Genomic DNA, 18,606 nt, shown 5'->3' with positions numbered 1-18,606 from the left:
TTCTTCCTCTCCATGTAAAGAATATTATTTCAATACCATATGACACAGAATTTGATCTTAACTGCAAGAAATCTGAAATTAATTTTAAGATTAAGACATAATTTATATTTACACCTCTCCTCCAGTAAATGTAATTATATTGTCATTGTCCTCTGATTTTGCAGTTTTCCTTACCAATGGATTTACATTTTTTGTTGAATCATAAAGTGGAACCTTATGATTAATTTCAGGGTAAGAATGCGTCCTTCCACATTAAATATGGCATTACTAGTTAGATGTCCAGTGCTTTTGTTCAATTTCCATTGTCCATGGATTCTGAATAAGATTGCAATTGCTTAGAAATAAATATCATCTTCCATTACTGAAGCTTCTTCAAACAGAAGTGATTTTAAAAGGGTATTTGTCGAAGAGCAAAAGATACATAATAAAATTAAATATCTGAGTTATTTTCATATATAACTCAGTCATAAAATGTGACATTTTCCATTTGTGCTGCATGCTGTTGACAGGTACATCTCCTCCTCCTTAAGTGGTCTTCCATCTACTAAATGGGTCCTAATCTTAAATTTTCCAATTGAAAATTGATCAGATTTCTTTCAGATCTCAGGTACTAATTACTTGGGTGGAGCTGACCCGAGTATTTATGGTCCTTCAAAACCACAAAGAGAAAGAGAAAACTTTGTGCACCAGGTTTCTGCAGGAAGCTAGTTATGTACCAGTTACACAAATAGAGGTAGATTCCAATTAATTGAGCCATTGGTTAATCGGGACACCGGCTTATTTGGACAACTCTTAAAGTACAAAATCTAATCAAGAAAATAGGGGGAATTACCTTCATTTATTTAGGACACGATGCTATTTCATTGGGATAGGTGACTGTTGGTCAAACGGTTTCTAGCTAGCAGTAGTCGCATGTACTTGTGATGCTGTTCGACACGACACCGCGCTTCCAGAGAACAGTTTTTAAATAGGGTCAATTGTGATTTTTGTCACTGATGTTTGGGAAGAAATAAGCAATAAGACAATTCAGAACCGTTTTGCTCACTGCGGTTTCAAGCATTGAGCGCAGGAGTTGCCAGAAACAGCCAGGAGTGAAAATTAAGTGATTTCACTACTTCAGCAAGTTAGGAACTACGAAGAATTTGGAGGTATTGACAATCATCTTGAATGTCACAATGAAAATGATAATTTGGAGAACACAATTGTCAAAAGCATTGCATGAAGGTAGTCCATTATCTTCGCTAGGTGTCTGCGCTGAAAAATTAATCATGATTTAGCCCACCACACAGCCTCTGTGCATTTCTTACAATGGCACTTAATTTTCACAGGTTATGGGCCCGATCTTCTTGCTTCATCCATTTTGTAGGCAGACTTGTCCTTAAATGTCAAGAATTTCCTGGGGCCTGCTTCAGAAATGCTCTGATGATCTTATAACACCTTTTTTGCTGACAGTAGCCTTTTGAATTAATTTTTATTGTTTTCGATATTCAGGAACATTTAAAAATATAAAAAATGGATTTAATTAATTTAAAGCAGAATCAGTAGGCTGAATGTTCTGCTCCTCTTTCTATTTCCAATTGGACTGTGACCCCCTGACTTCAGTTACTCCACCCAGGACAGACATCGGTTCCACATCTACTCTGACAAGCTCTTTCAGAATTTAATTTACATTTTATATGATCAAAGCAAGATCACACTTGCCAGCAGGTAACTATCTCAATTCTGCCCAGATTTTGACTTGTCTATTTCCCTCATGCTTTTGTGCATACTGAGTCTAGGTTTTATCTTTATTTTAAAATGATCTTTTTATAATATGCATGGAAACATAGCTAATTCTCAAGCCCATTTCAAAATCCAGGACGTCCGTCCTCCATAAAATGTCTTGAGTTTCAAACAAGCTGACCCAGATAAAAAAAGGGATTCGTGTAAGTGGTTGGTTGATTGGCAGCATAGACTCAGCAGATCAAAGTACCTGTTTCCGTGTCTCTCCATGTCTCTATGTTTTCTTCACTTACCATTTGATTGGCTGGATCTGCTGAATTGTCTCTGGAAGAGGCTGGTTGTGAGTTTCAGGCAGCAATAAACTTATTAATCCGGATATTATCATGAAACTGCCCATTAGAATGAAGGGCAAAACACCACTATGGGCAACTGAAAAACAGGAAGAGGCAGCATTAATCCAACCTGAAGTCTAAGTTCACTGAATTCTGTTTTCTCAGCCATAACAAAATACGTTCATGATATAACTTTCCAGTCTATCAACATAACAAAAGACGCTCAACCTGGGAATAATTTGAGTGAATTTCCCTGCATTCTCTTTAAAGCCTACACATCTTTCCTAGAGTGTGGACACAAAGCTCCATCTGAGGTCCATTAGTGTTTCATAGAGGTTCATCCTGTCTCCCCTTGCTCTTGTACTCAAAGCCTCCATAAATACTACATGACCTGCCCTGCTGCTTTTAATGAACTGTTTTTAAACCTCCAGGCTTCTTTGTTCTTGTGTTTCTTTGAGAATATTGCCGCCAAGTTGATGTTTCCTCTTTTCATTCTTACATATAAAATATGACACTTTGCTTTTCCAAGTATTAAATTTTATCTGGCACCAAGCCACCCACTCCATTGCTGCCCTTTATCTTTTTATAGTTTGCTACATTACGCTTTATGACATCAAAGGGCCTGGAAATTCTGTCCTGCAGTCACAGAGTTATCAGTTCAGAAGAGTTTTGCATAGTACAGTAGTATTTCATGTATTGCACTGTAATGCAGCTGCAAAAAAAATCATGATATATGTGAGTAATGATAAATCTCATTCTGAAATTGATGGCTTTGTGGCAAAGCCTGAGGTTGATACGCAGATAGGTGGAGGGGTAGGTAGGGCTGAGGAAGCAATGCAATTGCAACAGGACTTAGACAAATTGGAAGAACGGGCATAAATTGGCAGATGGAATACTGTCTTGGGAAATGTATGATAATACATTTTGGCAAGAGGAGTAATAGTGCAGACTATTATCTCAGTGGGAGAAGATTCAAACATCAGAGGTTCAGAGGGACTTGGGAGTCCTTGGGCAAGACTCCCAGAAGGTTAATATACAGGTTGAGTCTGTGGTAAAGAAGGCAAATGAAGTGATGGCATTTATTTCAAGAGGAATAGAATTTAAAACAAGGAGATAACGCTGAGACTTTATAAGACACTAGTCAGGCCACACTTGGAGTATTGTCAATAGCTTTGGGCCCCATATCTCAGAAGAGATGTGTTGTCATTGGAGAGAGTCCAGAGGAGGTTCACGAGGATGATTCCAGGAACGAGGAGCATTTGGCAGCTTTGGTCCTGTACTCACTGGAATTTAGAAGAATGCGGGTGGGGATCTCATTGAAACCTACCGAATATTGAAAGGATTAGATAGGATGGATATAGACAGGATGTTTCTTATGGTGGGGGCATCCAGAACTAGAGGGCACAGGCTAAAAATTGAGGGACAGCCTTTTAGAATGCAGGTGGAAGGAATTGTTTTTTAGCCAAAGAATGGTGAATCTGTGGAATGTTCTGCCACAGACTGCAGTGGAGTCCAAGTCCATGGCTATATTCGAGGTGGAAGTTTAGAGTTTTCTGATCAGTCAGGGCATCAAAGGATATGATGAGAAGGTAGGTGTATGGATTGAGTGGGATCTGGGATCAGCCACAATGGAATGGTGGAGCAGACTCAATGGGTTGAATGGCCTAATTCTGCTCCTAATAACCTTATGATATGGGTCTCTAATGTGGACTAAGAGTAGGAATGGAGGAGGGAGAGGGAAAGGAAGGTCATGGTTGGGAAATGGAGAAAGGAGAGCGCAAGATACCAGAGAGACGTTCTATCATGATCAATAAACCAAACGTTTAGAAGCAAATGACCTTGCCTGATGTCTCAGTGCTGGGTTTGTCTGCAACCATGTCAACACATGCCCCCCAACACTCCTCCTCTGCCACTATTTCCACACCCTTTGAACACCATTCCAACATCCTTTGCTCCTGTTAAATTTATAAACTCACTCTCAATTCCACATTGACAGATACAGAACAATACAAAAGTCTTAAGTTTCCTAGATATATATATGTGCCTAAGACTTTTGTACAGTACTGTTGTTGATGCCAAACTTTTTGACCATCCACACAAATCCTGTTAGCCCGCAGAAAACCAATGCCCTCTATGCCTAGTCTATGTGCCACATCTTCCTCTCCCATCAGAATGTTTAGTACCCAATCTGAGGCACCAGGGAGGAAACATACATTTCTGAAATCTCACTCTCATCTTTCAGAAAGACTTTCCCCTCAGAGACGAATCCCCCATGATTAGTGTTTGCCTGGAATTTCTACTCTCCTGCTTTGTATCAGAGTCAACCGCAGTGCCACAAACGAGCTGCTGAAGCTGATTTCCTTTAAGAGGCCACACCCCAACCCTCCCCTTTCCAACAGTATACAAAACAGTATACTTGCTTAAGAGGGGACTCCTCCTCTATCTGCTTGGACTTACCACTACTCCTGGTGGTCACCTGCCTCCTTCCTTTATGTACCAGTGGTGTGACTTGCTAAACATTCTATCGGTGGCATATCCTGCTCCATAATTAATATATACACAGTATATCCAATTGTTTATTTCTGGATTGTGTGTCTTGTTATTCTCCCTAAGTAAACCCCACTGAATATCCCTCCTTTCATTTTCCCTCTCACTGCTACTCCCTGCTTTCTGTAACTTAGACAAGGTCTTAACTTTTCTGGAATGCCCTCTTTCCTGTTAGTCTTTAATCTAAATATGGGACTTTATAAAACATGGTTTGTATGTCCAGGTTTATCACATTGATTCCATCTGTTACCTCACCAATGACAAATTTTATCCAGAGATACAGGAGAGCCAGATGCTGCAATCTGAAGCAAATGCAAAGTGGGTTAGGCAGAATCTATGGAAGGAATAGGATATTTGACATTTTGGGTCAACGGTGGAGGGGAGTGGATATCAATTTAGAAATCTTACTGTTACTTATATGCTTGTTAGGATGTAAAAAAGCAGAGGGATTCTCTTCGTGAGTGAAATATCAAGAAAATACTACGTTGTGAAGTTTTCATGTACTTTCCTGGAAACTGAACAGTCAGTGCTCTAGTATGATAAGATGGACTCTTGAACTCAGAATCTATCTCGTTATGTACCTCGTTGCCTGCACTGCACTTTCTCTGTGACTATAACACTTTTTATTCAGCATTTTTTTAGTTGGTTTCTCTTGTTACTACCTCATTCTGTTGATGTGATTAAATTATCTGTATGGATGGAATGCAAAACAAAGCTTGTCAGTGTACCTTGTACAGTGTATTTTTGTCACACTGTACATGTGACAATAATAACCCAGTTTACTAGAATTTTATAAATAAACTGTATTTGATTCTCATAGTTTACCATTAATACACAAGCTATCTGGAATAGTATTTTGGGCAGATTCCCAATTTTATCAGATTGAGATCTTGGTCATGAATACATTGCATAAATTGGTACCTCAGTATTGAATTGATTTATGTATTAAATAGCTGGAAGCTGATTCAAGGAGATATTGGAGTTGTCAAATCTGCTGGAAACACAGATTCCATTATTATCACCCTTGCCTTATATCTCTCAGGTCAAGTCACCAGTCAATCCTTCCCCCTTGTTTACCAATTCATATTCTTCACTTCTGACTCATGATGCTTCCTGGCAATTTTCCTTCAACTGGGTAGCCTGGCCTCACCTATTCTGACCAATGATTCCGTCTTAAATATCACCTTTATACATATATGCCACCATGACCTTCATTCTACAAGAGCTCATCAACTTTATCACAGCAGCTGACTAACCTGCCGATTTAGCTTAGAGAGGAAGGTAGTAAAAAACAATGTGAGGCCATGCCTTTACACCCAATGGGAACTCCTGTTCCTTTCTCTACCTCCATAATTACTGGGACTTGATTGTTTGTGGCCTTTTATGATTATCACAATAATGAGAATTGGTGCACAGAGAAGCCTAAATTGTCTTGCTCAAATTCAGATCAGCCAGCTACTTCTTCTGAATTTTGAACTTTCTGTATCAGTTTTGCAATCCACACAACTAGTCCAAAGCAACAGGAGAGTCCTCCCAGGAGTACAAAATAATAATTATTTTTGAGAACGTTCTAATTATCACCAATACTTTTTTCCACAAAGATGAGAGACTAGTTCTAAGTATTTTGACAAGGCGATGGTTTAATCTGGACTTCAGTGCAGGGAAAGGGGTTTGTTTTGTTATTGTATGTTGGTCCTGCAATGCTCTGCTGAACCTGCTATGGTTCTGAACTTGCCAGCTGCCTGCAGCCCATCCTCAGATTGTGTTGGTTGCTAACTTAAAAATGACACATTTCACTGCATCTTTTGATGTACTTGTGATTAATAAACAAATGTAAATCTGGTCTCACTGTAAGATTTAGAAGTTGCTCTTGAGGGATGTGCACATATTCAGCCATACACTGAACTACGCTGAGGGAGAGCTGCAAGGTCAGAGGTCAAGTCTCTCAGATTACATATTAAACTGAGGCCATGATCTACCCCCTCCCCCCGCCCCCCATAGTACCAACCCAAAGAAAAACATAGAGCTTTTCCTAACTTCTTTAACTTTTCCAGATGGCTAGTATTTATCCATCTGCTAAAACTCAGAGAAAATAAAAACATTTAATCAATTGATTTATTTAATAGCCATGTCCCTAAATTTGCTGTGTGAAACAAAGGCTGCTGCATTAAACTAAATTCTCTTTCATTGGCTTTAAAATATATTGACATATCCTGAAGCCACGGAAGCCCCCAGGTAAATATGAGTTCCTTTACTCTTTAATTACTAAATTGTTTCGTGCTTTCATAATTGCATTTATCAGTTTACAGTAATCTTAGACACCCTCAGCAGCTGCTTCCTGCAATAAACAGATTTCAGTATCCTGATATCCAGCTGTATGTGTGTTTCCTTGCAGATATTGTTGCATTTCAGGTAACTTCATTGCTTTCATAGAAAATATGAGTGGATTTAATTGCCTATTGCTTATAACATGTTGATAAACCAGATTAGCTGAGCTGATTTAAGGGAATTAAAATGATTATCTGGTTTTTACCTTCAAACACTTGAACATCCCATGAGTCACTTTTCAAGGGCTGATTGTGAAGTATAAATATTCAGGCATTTGTAATTCTAGAAGGGCTAGAAGTAAGTAACAAGATCCTAAGAAATAGGAGCAGTATTGGGCAATTTGTCCCATTGAGTCTGCTCCATCATTTCATCATGGTCTCTCGGCTCAAAATGTTGACTGTTTACTCTTTTCCATAGATCCTGCCTGGCCTGCTGAGTTCCTCCACCATTTTGTGTGGTTTACTTTGATTTCCAGTATCTGCAGATTTTCTCTTGGTTGTGACTTCATTATGGTTGATCATTGCTCTCTCAGCCCCAATCTCCTGCCTTCTCCCAGTATCCCTTCATGCCCTGACTAACCACGAATCTATCAAACTTTACCTTAAATGTACACAATGACTTGGCCTCCACAGCTACCCAACTGAATGAATTCCACAGATTCACCACTCTCTGGATAAAGAAATTCCTCCTCATCTCCAGTCTAAATGGGTGCCCTTCTTTTCTTAGGCTGTGTCCTCTGGTCTTGGGCTCCCCTAACATAGAAAACATCCACTCCACAATCACTTTATTGAAGCCTTTCAACATTCAATAGGTTTCAATGAGGTCCCCCCCACCCATTCTTCTGAATTCCAGTGAGTACAGGCCACAGCAATCAAATGCTCCTCATATGATAAGACTTTCAATTCCAGAGTAATTTTCATGAATCTTCTTTGAAACCTTTCTTAGATAAGGGGCCTAAAACTGCTCACAGTTCTCCAACTGAGACCTTACCAGTGCTTTATAAAGCTTTGTAAAGTCTCAACATTACATCCTTGTTTTTATATTCTAGTCCGGTTGCAATGAATGCTGACATTGCATTTGCCTTCGTCAACACCAAATCAACCTGGAAGTTAAGCTGTGTGAGGACTCCCAAGTGCCTTTGCATTTTCTGATTTTTGAATTTTCTGCCCATTTAGAAAATAGTCTATATTTTTGCTCCTTCTACTAAAGTGCATGATCACACATGTCCTGACATCGAATTCTATCTGCCACTTTGCCTCTTCTCCTAATCTGTTTAAGTCATTCTGCAGCCTCTCAGCTTTCTCAACACTACCTGTCCCTTCACCTACCCTCATATTGGCTTCAAATTTGGCCACATAGTCATCAATTTCATCATCCAAATTGTTGAGAGATAACATAAAAAGAAGCAGGTTCCAACACAGACTCCTGTGGAACACCGCTAGTCACCGGCAGCCTACCAGAAAAGGCTCCCTTTATTCCCGCTCTTGCCTCCAGGCAGTCACATGTTTAGCACCTTTTTCACCCAGAGAGTTGTGGATCTATGGAATGCTTCACCTCAGAAGGCAGTGGAGGCCAGATCTCTGGATGGTTTCAAGAAAGAGTTAAACAGAGCTCTTAAAGATAGCAGAGTCAAGGGATATGGGGAGAAGGCAGGAACGGGGTACTGATTGTGGATGATCAGCCACGATCACATTGAATGGCGGTGCTGGCTTGAAGGGCCAAATGGCCTACTCCTGCACCTACTGGCTATTGTTTATTGTCAAAGGCTTTCTGAAATTCCAAGTACACAACATTCAGACTTCAGCCTATTTTATTATATGCCTCTAAGTAGCCTGAAACCACAATCAACTTAAACATCTTCCCCACCACTGAGGTCAGACTAACTGGCCAATAACTTCCTCTCTTCGTACTCTATTCCTTCTTGAAGAGTGGAGTGACATTTGCAATTTTCCTGACCTCTGCCCATACCAGAATCCAGTGATTCTTGAAAGATCATTACTAATGCCTCCACAATCTCTTCAGCTACTTCTTTCATAACCCTTGGCTGGAGACCATCTGGTCCAGGTGGCTTATTTATCTTCAAATCTTTCAGTTTCCCAAGTACCTTCTCCCTAGTACTTTACACACTTCTGCCCCCGACACTCTTGTACTTCTGGCCCACTGCTTGTGTCTTCCATGGTGAAGATCGATGCCAAATACTTATCCAGTTCATCAGCCATTTCTTTGTCCCCCATTTCTACTTTTCCAGTATCATTTTCCAATAATTTGATATCTACTCTCACAACACTTTTACACTTCATATATCTGAAGAAACTTTTGGCATCCTGTTTCATTTCATTGGTTCACTTACCATTGCCTTTTCTTCCTTATGATTTTTTTTAAAAATTGCCTTCTGTTGACTTTTAAAAGCTTCCCAATCCTCTAATTTAGCACTATTTTTGTTCTATTATATGCCCTTTTTTTGGTTTTTATGGTGGCTTTGGCATCATCCTGCCTTTAGAATATTACTTCTTCTGTGGGAAGCATGGATTCTGTGCCTTTTGAATTGTTCCCAGAAACTCTAGCCATTGCTGTTTTGCCATCATCCTTCTAGAGCTCCCTTCCAATCAATTTTGGCCAGCTCCTCTTTCATGCCTCTGTAATTCCTTTTACTCCACTGCAAAACGGATACATGTGACTTTAGCCTCTCCTTCTCAAATTGCAGGCCAAGTTCTATCACATTATGATCACTGCACCCTAAGGCTTCCTTTACCTTAAGCACGCTAATCAATTCTGGTTCATTACACAACAACCAGTCCAGAATAGCTGACCCTGCTAGTGGACTCAGTCAGGAGCTGCTCCAAAGAGTCATCTCGTAGGCATTCTAGAAACTCCCTCTCTTGGGATCCAGCATCAACTTGATTTGCCCTAATCTACCTGCATATTGAAATCCCCATGACTATTGTAATATTGTCCTTTTGACATGAATTTTCTATCTCTCATTGTAATTTGTAGACCACATCTTTACGACTGCTCAGAGGTCTGTATGTAACTCCCATCATGGTCTTTTTACCTTTGCAGTTTCTTAGTTCTCTCCACAAAGATTCTGCACCTTCCGATCCAATATCACCTCTTTCTAATGATTTGATTTCATTTTTTAACCAACAGAGCTACCCCGCCCTCTCTGCCTACCTGCATGTCCTTTCAATACGATGTGTATCCTTGGACATTAAACTCCCAGCTACAATTTTCTTTCAGCCGCAATTCAGTGATGCTAATAAAGCCATGTATGCCAATCTGTAACTGCTCTGTGAGTTCACCTGCCTTATTCTGTATACTGTGTGCATTAATTTATAACACCTTCAGTCCTGTCTTCATCACCCTTTACAATTTTGTCCCCCTTTTACATCACAACTCATCCCATTGACAGCAATTTTCCCCTATCATTAGCCTGTCCTTTCTAGCAGTCTTACTAGACACTGCCTCTTTTCCAGCTTTCTACCTAGCTCCCAAAAATCTCTCTTCAGGACCTCCTCACCTTTCCTGCCCATGTCATTAGTGCCGATAAGAACCAAAACTTCTGGCTGCTCACCCTCCCCCTTTAGAATGCTGTGGAGCCAATCCAACACATCCCTGACCCTGGCACCTGGGAGACAACATGCTATCCGAGTGTTTCTATCATGTCCTGCAGCCCTCTTCACCTCTCAGACTCAGTGCTGGGATCCCGGTTGCTCTGGCTCCTCTCTGGTGGGTTGACTCCTTAACAGTATCCAAAGTGGTGTACTTATTATTGAAGTGAACAGCCACATGGGTATGGTGCCCATCTTCCTTCCTTCTCCTGACAGTCACCCAGATACCTACCCCCTGCAACCTAGGGGTGATTACCTCCCTGTCACTTCCTCAGTCTCCCCTATGAGTCAAAGGTCATCGAGATGCAGCTCCAGTTCCTTAACATGTTCACTGAGTAGCTGCAGCAGATGTGATTATACAAGTGGCTTTTACTCTCCCAGAATTCCCACATCTCCCACACAGAACAAAACACAGACCCTGGGGCCATTTTCAGTGCACTAACTGTGCTTTAACCAATGAGGAACGAATACTAAAGAAAAAGAAGAGACTTACAAGATACTTACCTTGTCCAAGCCTGATGAGCCAAAGCCACCCCAACATTGGCCCACTCACACAATGGCTGCTCTGTCTGCCCTTTGCCCCTGCCTTATTTTTATTTGCCCTTTCTAATGAATCCCTTCACTGATTGGGCACAGTCCAGCTCTGAAAACTGCAGCAAAGTGCTGCTTTTTAACATTTTCAGCCACAAGCCTATATGAAATTGTCACTTCTCATGCTCCCACTCACTGATTGGACACAGTCTCACTTAGTCACAATAGTAGGTACTAAACCTGATAAATGACAAATTTCTTGGAGCATTCATCAAAAATAGAGTACTAGGTAAGGAAAAAGATTGGATAATGAGAGGACAGAAATCTTAACCTTGCCTCTCTCAATAATCTGGAGTATATCCCATCATACTACATAATGATCTCGCTATCTTCTATGTCCTTCTTATCAGTAAGCGATGATGAGAAGTATCTAGAGTATTTAGGATCTTGCCCATATCATCCACCTGCAAGCACATATTTACTTCTTTATCCTTAAGTGATCTACTTTCTCTCTTATTATTCTTAATGTGGATGCAGAAAGCCTTGAGATTCTCTTTATTCCTACTTGACAAGCATCTTTCATAATCCCTTCAGGCACTTGTAATTCCCTTCTTGATTTCTTCTCTTGCTTTATAATCCTCAAGGACCGAGTTTGATCTTAGCTTCCTAAATCTTACTTATGCTTCCTTTTCCCTCTTGTCTAAATTCACTATTTCTCCCTTACCTTGCCATCCTTGTCCTTTCTTCTCACTGGGACACATCTTTCCCATATTCTGTGCAGTTGGTCTTTAAATCACTTCATAAGCCAGATGTGGACTTGCCCAAGAACAGCAATTCCCAGTTAGCTCTCCCTAATTCCTGCCTCAAACATTCTTTTTGTTTGCTGTACCCCAATATAATACAGATGTGTACTTAGTATTATTTGAGTGATATTGTTCATATATTGTTTGATGAGGCACTTTTTGCTTGTTTACATAACTCATTACTGCTTATATGTACAAATATATGAATGGCATATGTCATTATGCCACCAGGTCAGAGGTGAGCATCCTACTAAAGAGAAACTAAATAGACACTGCCCCGGCTCTCATGTTTTTCTTTTGATTTGTTTCTGCAGTTACAAAGCTTAACAGTAGCAGCAAGTACGAATTAAAACAAATCCGCGATGACTAACCGTTTGTTGAAATGCGCCATGTTTTTCTTCGGAAGAGGAGAGAGATGTTTGAGTTTTAAAAATGGCAGAAAATGGACAAAATTCATGGGTCTATAAACAGTGAGTTTATAGATGATAAAAATAATTTTTAAAAAGCAGAAATGGATTGCTACATTGGAAAGGTACTGTAGATGTGCTTGAATGCACCGCAGGTAACTGGCTGATGTATATTGAATGAACAGAGCAGTAATTTAAAACAAACGGTATAGCTGATAAGAAACAAGTGCCAGTTTTGCTGAGTGTAATTGGTGGAAAAGCATACAAATTGCTCAGAAGTTTAATTGCTCCAAACAAACCAGCTGAAATGATATTTGCTGATATTGTGAATGCAAGTGTAGAAACAATAGACAGTAGGTGCCGGAGTAGGCCATTTGGCCCTTCTAGCCAGCACCACCATTCACTGTGATCACGGCTGATCATCCACAATCAGCACTCTGTTCCTGCCTTCTCCCCATATCCCTTGACTCTGCTATCTTTAAGAGCTCTATCTAACTCTTTCTTGAAAGCATCCAGAGAATTGGCTTCCACTGCCTTCTGAGGCAGAGCATTCCATAGTTCCACAGCTCTCTGGGTGAAAAAGTTTTTCCTCAACTCCGTTCTAAATGGCCTACCCCTTATTCTTAAACTGTGGCCTCTGGTTCTGAACTCCTCCAGAACATGTTTCCCACCTCTAGCATGTCCAATCCCTTAATAATCTTACATATTTCAATCAGATCCCCTCTCATCCTTCTAAATTCCAGTGTATACAAGCCCAGTCACTCCAATCTTTCCATATATGACAGTCCCGCCATCCTGGGAATTAACCTCATGAACCTACACTGCACTCCCTCAATAGCAAGAATGTCCTTCCTCAAATTTGGAGACCAAAACTGCACACAATACTCCAGGTGTGGTCTCACCAGGACCCTGTACAACTGCAGAAGGACCTCTTTGTTCCTATACTCAACTCCTCTTGTTATGAAGGCCAACATGCCATTAGCTTTCTTCACTGCCTGTTGTACCTGCATGCTTACTTTCAGTGACTGATGAACAAGGCCACCTAGATCTCATTGTACTTCCCCTTTTCCTAACGACACCATTCAGATAGTAATCTGCCTTCCTGTTCTTGCCACCAAAGTGGATAACCTCATAGTTATCCACATTAAACTGCATCTGCCATGCATCTGCCCACTCACCCAACCTGTCCAAGTCACCCTGCATTCTCATAACATCCTCCTCACATTTCACACTCCCACCCAGCTTTGTGTCATCTGCAAATTTGCTAATGTTACTTTTAATCCCTTCATCTAAATCATTAATGTATATTGTAAATAGCTGTAGTCCCAGCACCAAGCCTTGCAGTACCCCACTAGTCACTGCCTGACATTCTGAAAGGACCCTACTCTTTGTTTGCTGTCTGCCAACCAATTTTTTATCCATGTGAATACCCTACCCCCAATACCATGTACTCTAATTTTGCCCACCAATCTCCTATGTGGGACCTTATCAAAGGGTTTCTGAAAGTTTAGGTACACTACATCCACTGGCTCTCCCTTGTCTATTTTCATAGTTACATCCTCAAAAAATTCCAGAAGATTAGTCAAGCAGAACACTTAGAACTAAAACCATTGTTGATTGTCAAATGCTTCAAATTTCATAAAGGGAATCAAAAGTAAAGGGAGTCCATTTCAGCTTATGTGGCTGAATTGAAGAGATTGTCCAAGCATCATCAGTTCAGTGATGAGCTTAGTGAAGCAGAGAGAGATTGTTTAGTTTGTGGAATCATACAAGAAAGCATTCAAAAATGTTTTCTAACTGAAGCACAACTCGCATTTAAAAGAGCAGTTGAAATTGCTGTATTAATGGAAACAGCAGCCAGGGAGGCAAGTGGGTCTCAGTCAGGAAGAAAGTAAATGTGAACAAAATTATGATGTCTAACCAGAATTCTGCCTGGCCTAACAAATTGTATTACCATTGTAGTAGGAGCTCAAAGAATACCAGATGAATGCAGATTTAAAGGTGAAAATTGCAGAAAGTACAAAAAGTAGAACATATACAAAGAGCATGTCAGGTGGACAAAAATAAATGGACTGCATGGGGAAGAGGGGAAAAAAAGCCAAATTGCTGTTTCAAAAAGTGCATTAATAATAAAAATTTGAATAAGTAAGTGCATTAATCTGCATACTATTGATGAAAAATCTGACAATAATGAGAGTGACACAGGATTGAGTAGTCTTGAGATTTACAATGTGAAATCTAACAAAAGACGTGCAATATGGGTTACACCAGAAGTGAGTGGCAAATTAATTCAAATGGAATTGGACACTGGCTTGGCTGTTTCAGTCAATCCACAATATGAGTTTGAATAGCATTTCAAAGCTACTGAACTAAAGCCTGCCGATGTACAACTAAGAACTTATAAAGGAGAAAAGATAACTTCTGTGGGAATTATGTACATTCATAACAGTAAAATACAACAAACAACAAGCCACGTTGGGCTTGTCTGCTGCAAAGATAGGAGGGTTGGCTTTGTGGGGACATAATTGGCTGAGACAACAACTTGATTAGAGATTAATTTTAGCTTGCATGTGATGCCTCCATTTTGGTACAGGTGCAGTCACATTACATGTTATGAGTGATGAAAGTGAACACCTCATGGCCTTTGTATCATGTTCTCTTACCTCTGCAGAGTTAAATTACGCACAGATTGACAGAGAGGCGTTGAGTCTGGTTTGGGGTGTGAAACATTTAAACCAGTACTTGTGTGGGCTAGAGTTTTCATTTATTACTGATCATCCACCACTAGTGTCCATTTTCAATCCACAGAAGCGTGTTCTACTAACAGTCGCAGTATGAATGCAGAGATGAGCTCTATTCTTTAGAGGACACAATTACCACATTGAATTCAAGAGGATAGCTATGATGGAAGTGATGATGGATTGTCCCATTTACCCTTGGAAAAGGAAATACCTGAAAATATTCAAAAGAAGACACTCCTGAAGTATTCTCCCTATTGCAAATCAAATATCTCCCTTTTTATAGTAGAGAGGATCCTTAGGGAAACCAGAAACGACCCCACACTGTTTCAAGACAACATAGCAACCCAAAATGGCTGGAATCTGCCAAAGAAATTCCAGTTCCCCCCATTTTCACCAGTGTTGGCTGAATTTTCCCTGGAGTGGCATTGTGTTATGTGGGATTTGAGAATTGTATCATGGCTATCATACCTTCCAAGCTGAGAGCTAAAGTGTTGGAGGATCTACATGCTGGTCATCTAGCTATGGTCAAAATTAAAGCACTGGCTTGAAGTTTTGTCCGGTGACTTGGGATCAGCAGATCAAGCAGATTGCCATGCACTGTTTGAGATGCTAATATGTCTGTAAGATATTAGCATGCTCCAGAAAAGCAGCAGCTCTCCATCCCCGGGCATGGCCCACATTGCCCTAGCAGAGTGGCCTACCTTGTCAGGAAAGATGTTACCCACAAGAGTATGAAGTCCTCCACAGTTTAAATCTTTAGACCTAAATGGGATTATTTAAAATTTATTATGCTGTGGATGGATATATAGTAGCTGTATTATATGATATACTGTGTATATTAGATGACTAGAGCTCAATGTGTTACATATTTGAGATACTTGAAGTGCATTCTCTATTGAGTTGGAGTTTATAGCTAAGCAGGGAATAGTGCTGTGTATTCAATATTTCAGTAATATTGTAAATATATTGCTTGTCTGAGTATTCTTAGTTTGTTCATTGTGGGTTATGTGTAAAAGTACATGAATGGTACATGCCATTATGCCAGCACATCATATGTGAGCACATCACGTTTTCCCAGGCTCCCATCTTTTACTTTCAATTAGTTTTTGGAGTAACAAAAACTTTTCTGCAAGGTCCACACTTCATTTATAGCTATCTTGAAACTATGGAGCTTTGATCACTGTTTGCTAAATGTTAACCCATTGAAAGGTAAACTACCTGGCCAATCTCATTTGCTGATACAAGGTCCAGTATGACCCTCCTCTAGTTGGGCTATCTGATACTGATAGTGATTTAAGAAACCCTCCTGGATACGTCTAACTTATTTTGCCCCATCTAAACCTGTTACGCTAAGGAAGTTGAAGTCATCCATGGCACCAAACATTAAAAAATTTTTTTTACAGTTTCCAAATCTGCCTGCATACTGCTTCCTCAGTGTTCAATGGCTACTGGCGCGTCTGCAGTATAATCTAGTCAGAGTGATTGTAGCTTTCTTCTTTTTTCAGTTTTACCCATTAAAAAGAAAAAAATACACATAGAATCTGAATATCTCACTTACCCATGTAACCAAAGTAGGGGGAGATGATATTGCTGATTCTGGATGCTATGGAACATGCCCCAACACCCATATTCCTCACCACAGTTGGGTACAGTTCAGATGAGTAGATGTAGATTATTGTGAAGGCTGCTGTAACACCGGATTTACCAATCATCACCAATATCGTGACCACAAATTGAAGAGCTGAAGAGTACAAATATTTTGTATTTAGTGTGTGCTGAAAATTACATGACTGCAACAAAAAAAAACACTGCGGGAACAGAGGGAAGAACTTTCTTCACTGACCTAAATTTTTTACCTTTACCCACCCCAATGTCATGAATTCTGTGTCAAATTCAGCAAGTTGTAAAGTTATGCAATGGGACCCTGTCATACTTTAGTATAAATGTTAATCAATTTTGGAATATTGTGGGCAGTTTTGGACTCCATTCTTGAGAAAGGATGTACTTGCCTTAAAGGAAATACAAAAAAAGGTAGGAGAAATTCCAAGCTGTACTTATGAGATTGCAAGTTCATCATTACTGTTCCTTGTCATCCTTGCATTTGACAAGCTTGACAAGTGAAGGACCCAGGACATCAGTAATGTCATCCAGTAATGTGCAATTGTGTTCAGTGTGTTCTGAGAGGCCTGTATGGTCCTTAAACTAATCATGCTGAAATAGGCTTTCAACATCCCTCTCAGACCTGCTTCTGAGGAAGGATCTCCCCTAAGCAGCTCCCTGCTCAGGTAGGTCCCTTAAAGTAATAATTTGCCTTGGGCTACTGAACATCTACACCTACCCTGCACATAGCGGTGACCTCAACTTATCGGCAAGCTCATGTCCTTCACTTCACTCCTACAACATGCATAGACACCTTCTTACTCTCCTTTGAGATGTTACCCAGCTGTACCTGTATGTTGAGAAATGGCAACAAATCACAATACCCAATGAGACTACCAACACCACCCCCAACCCCCCTTCTACCACCTTCATACGACTGCTGCACTGTGGAACACACTACAACCCAAGTTCCCTTCCATCCTTGTTCAGCACTCAATGTCACTGCAGCAGCCCGTACACAGATTGTATATCGGACCCATTTCTCAGTAACTGTCAATGCTCCGCCGGTTGGTGTAAGGCGGGGGTCGGCAACCTGCGGCTCCCGAGCCATTTGTGGCTCTTTCACCTCTGTGCTGCGGCTCCCTGTGGCTTTGGGAAATAATTGGTCAGTATTTAATTAAAATGTATTTTATGTTAGTTTGTTAGCTTTTGAAATGTAATTCTAAATTTGAAGATTATGGTGATCTTGTACAATCTAAGTGTGGCGACACATTTCCTGGCACATCCGAAACGGCTCACAATTAGCCAGCATTCCGGCTAAGGGAGATAGCCTACGGGGGTTTGTGAGTACGCGTCTTTTGCAGCATCTGCGTCCATGGGGGCTGGGTTGAGGGAGGCTTAAAAGCAAGGCTGTTTAGTTCGAATAAAGCTATCTTTGACTGCAGTTTACTGACACCGCTACAACGTGTTTTTATCGCTGGCTGTCCAGACGGAAGGTGCTGAAACGCTTTGTCGCGTGTCTGGAAGAAGTGAAAACTTTCCTGGGCAGCAAAGGGCTCACCTTTCCTGAGCTGGAACAGCCAGAGTGGCTGGAAAAGCTACACTTCATGGTAGACATGACAGCGCACCTGAACACGCTGAACACAGCTCTTCAGGGGAAAGGAGGTACAGCCCTGCACATGTTGGAGGATGTTTTGGCATTCGAGCGCAAGTTGACGTTGCTTGCCAGAGATTTACAGAAAGGCACTTTGTCTCACTTCCCCAATTTGAGAGAGTTCAAACAAGGTCACGACATGATAATTTCGGAGTATTTACATTCTGCAATCATCGCAATGCAAACATCGTTTGGGAAACGCTTCTGTGAGTTCAGAGAGGAAAAAAACACATTATCCTTCCCGGTCACTCCCTTAAGCATCGATCCTTCCCTACTGAATACGACTGCATTGGCAGGTGTGAGTCAACCTGATCTTGAGATGGAACTGGCCAAC

General features: G+C 40.6%; 1 protein-coding gene across 5 annotated transcripts in view; it reads right to left on the bottom strand.

Annotated features, from left to right (window-relative positions):
• LOC132396633 (organic cation/carnitine transporter 2-like) overlaps positions 1-18,606 on the bottom strand; it is a 77,794-nt gene that overhangs the window by 26,829 nt on the left and 32,359 nt on the right. For all 5 annotated transcript variants that reach the window (XR_009513052.1, XR_009513054.1, XR_009513053.1 and 2 more), the window contains exons 8-9: positions 16,578-16,760; positions 2,016-2,151 (exon numbers count right to left, since the gene is read on the bottom strand). Coding sequence is in view for 1 of the 5 variants with exons in the window: in XM_059974342.1 (XP_059830325.1) it covers positions 2,016-2,151; positions 16,578-16,760 (319 nt within the window). In the remaining 4 variants the exon portion in view is untranslated. The remainder of the gene's footprint in view (positions 1-2,015; positions 2,152-16,577; positions 16,761-18,606) is intronic.

Source organism: Hypanus sabinus, chromosome 7 (assembly GCF_030144855.1).
Source record: "Hypanus sabinus isolate sHypSab1 chromosome 7, sHypSab1.hap1, whole genome shotgun sequence".
Classification (NCBI taxonomy): Eukaryota; Metazoa; Chordata; class Chondrichthyes; order Myliobatiformes; family Dasyatidae; genus Hypanus; species Hypanus sabinus.
The sequence above is the reverse complement of the archived record's forward strand: the minus strand, read 5'-3'. Positions and strand labels throughout refer to the sequence as shown.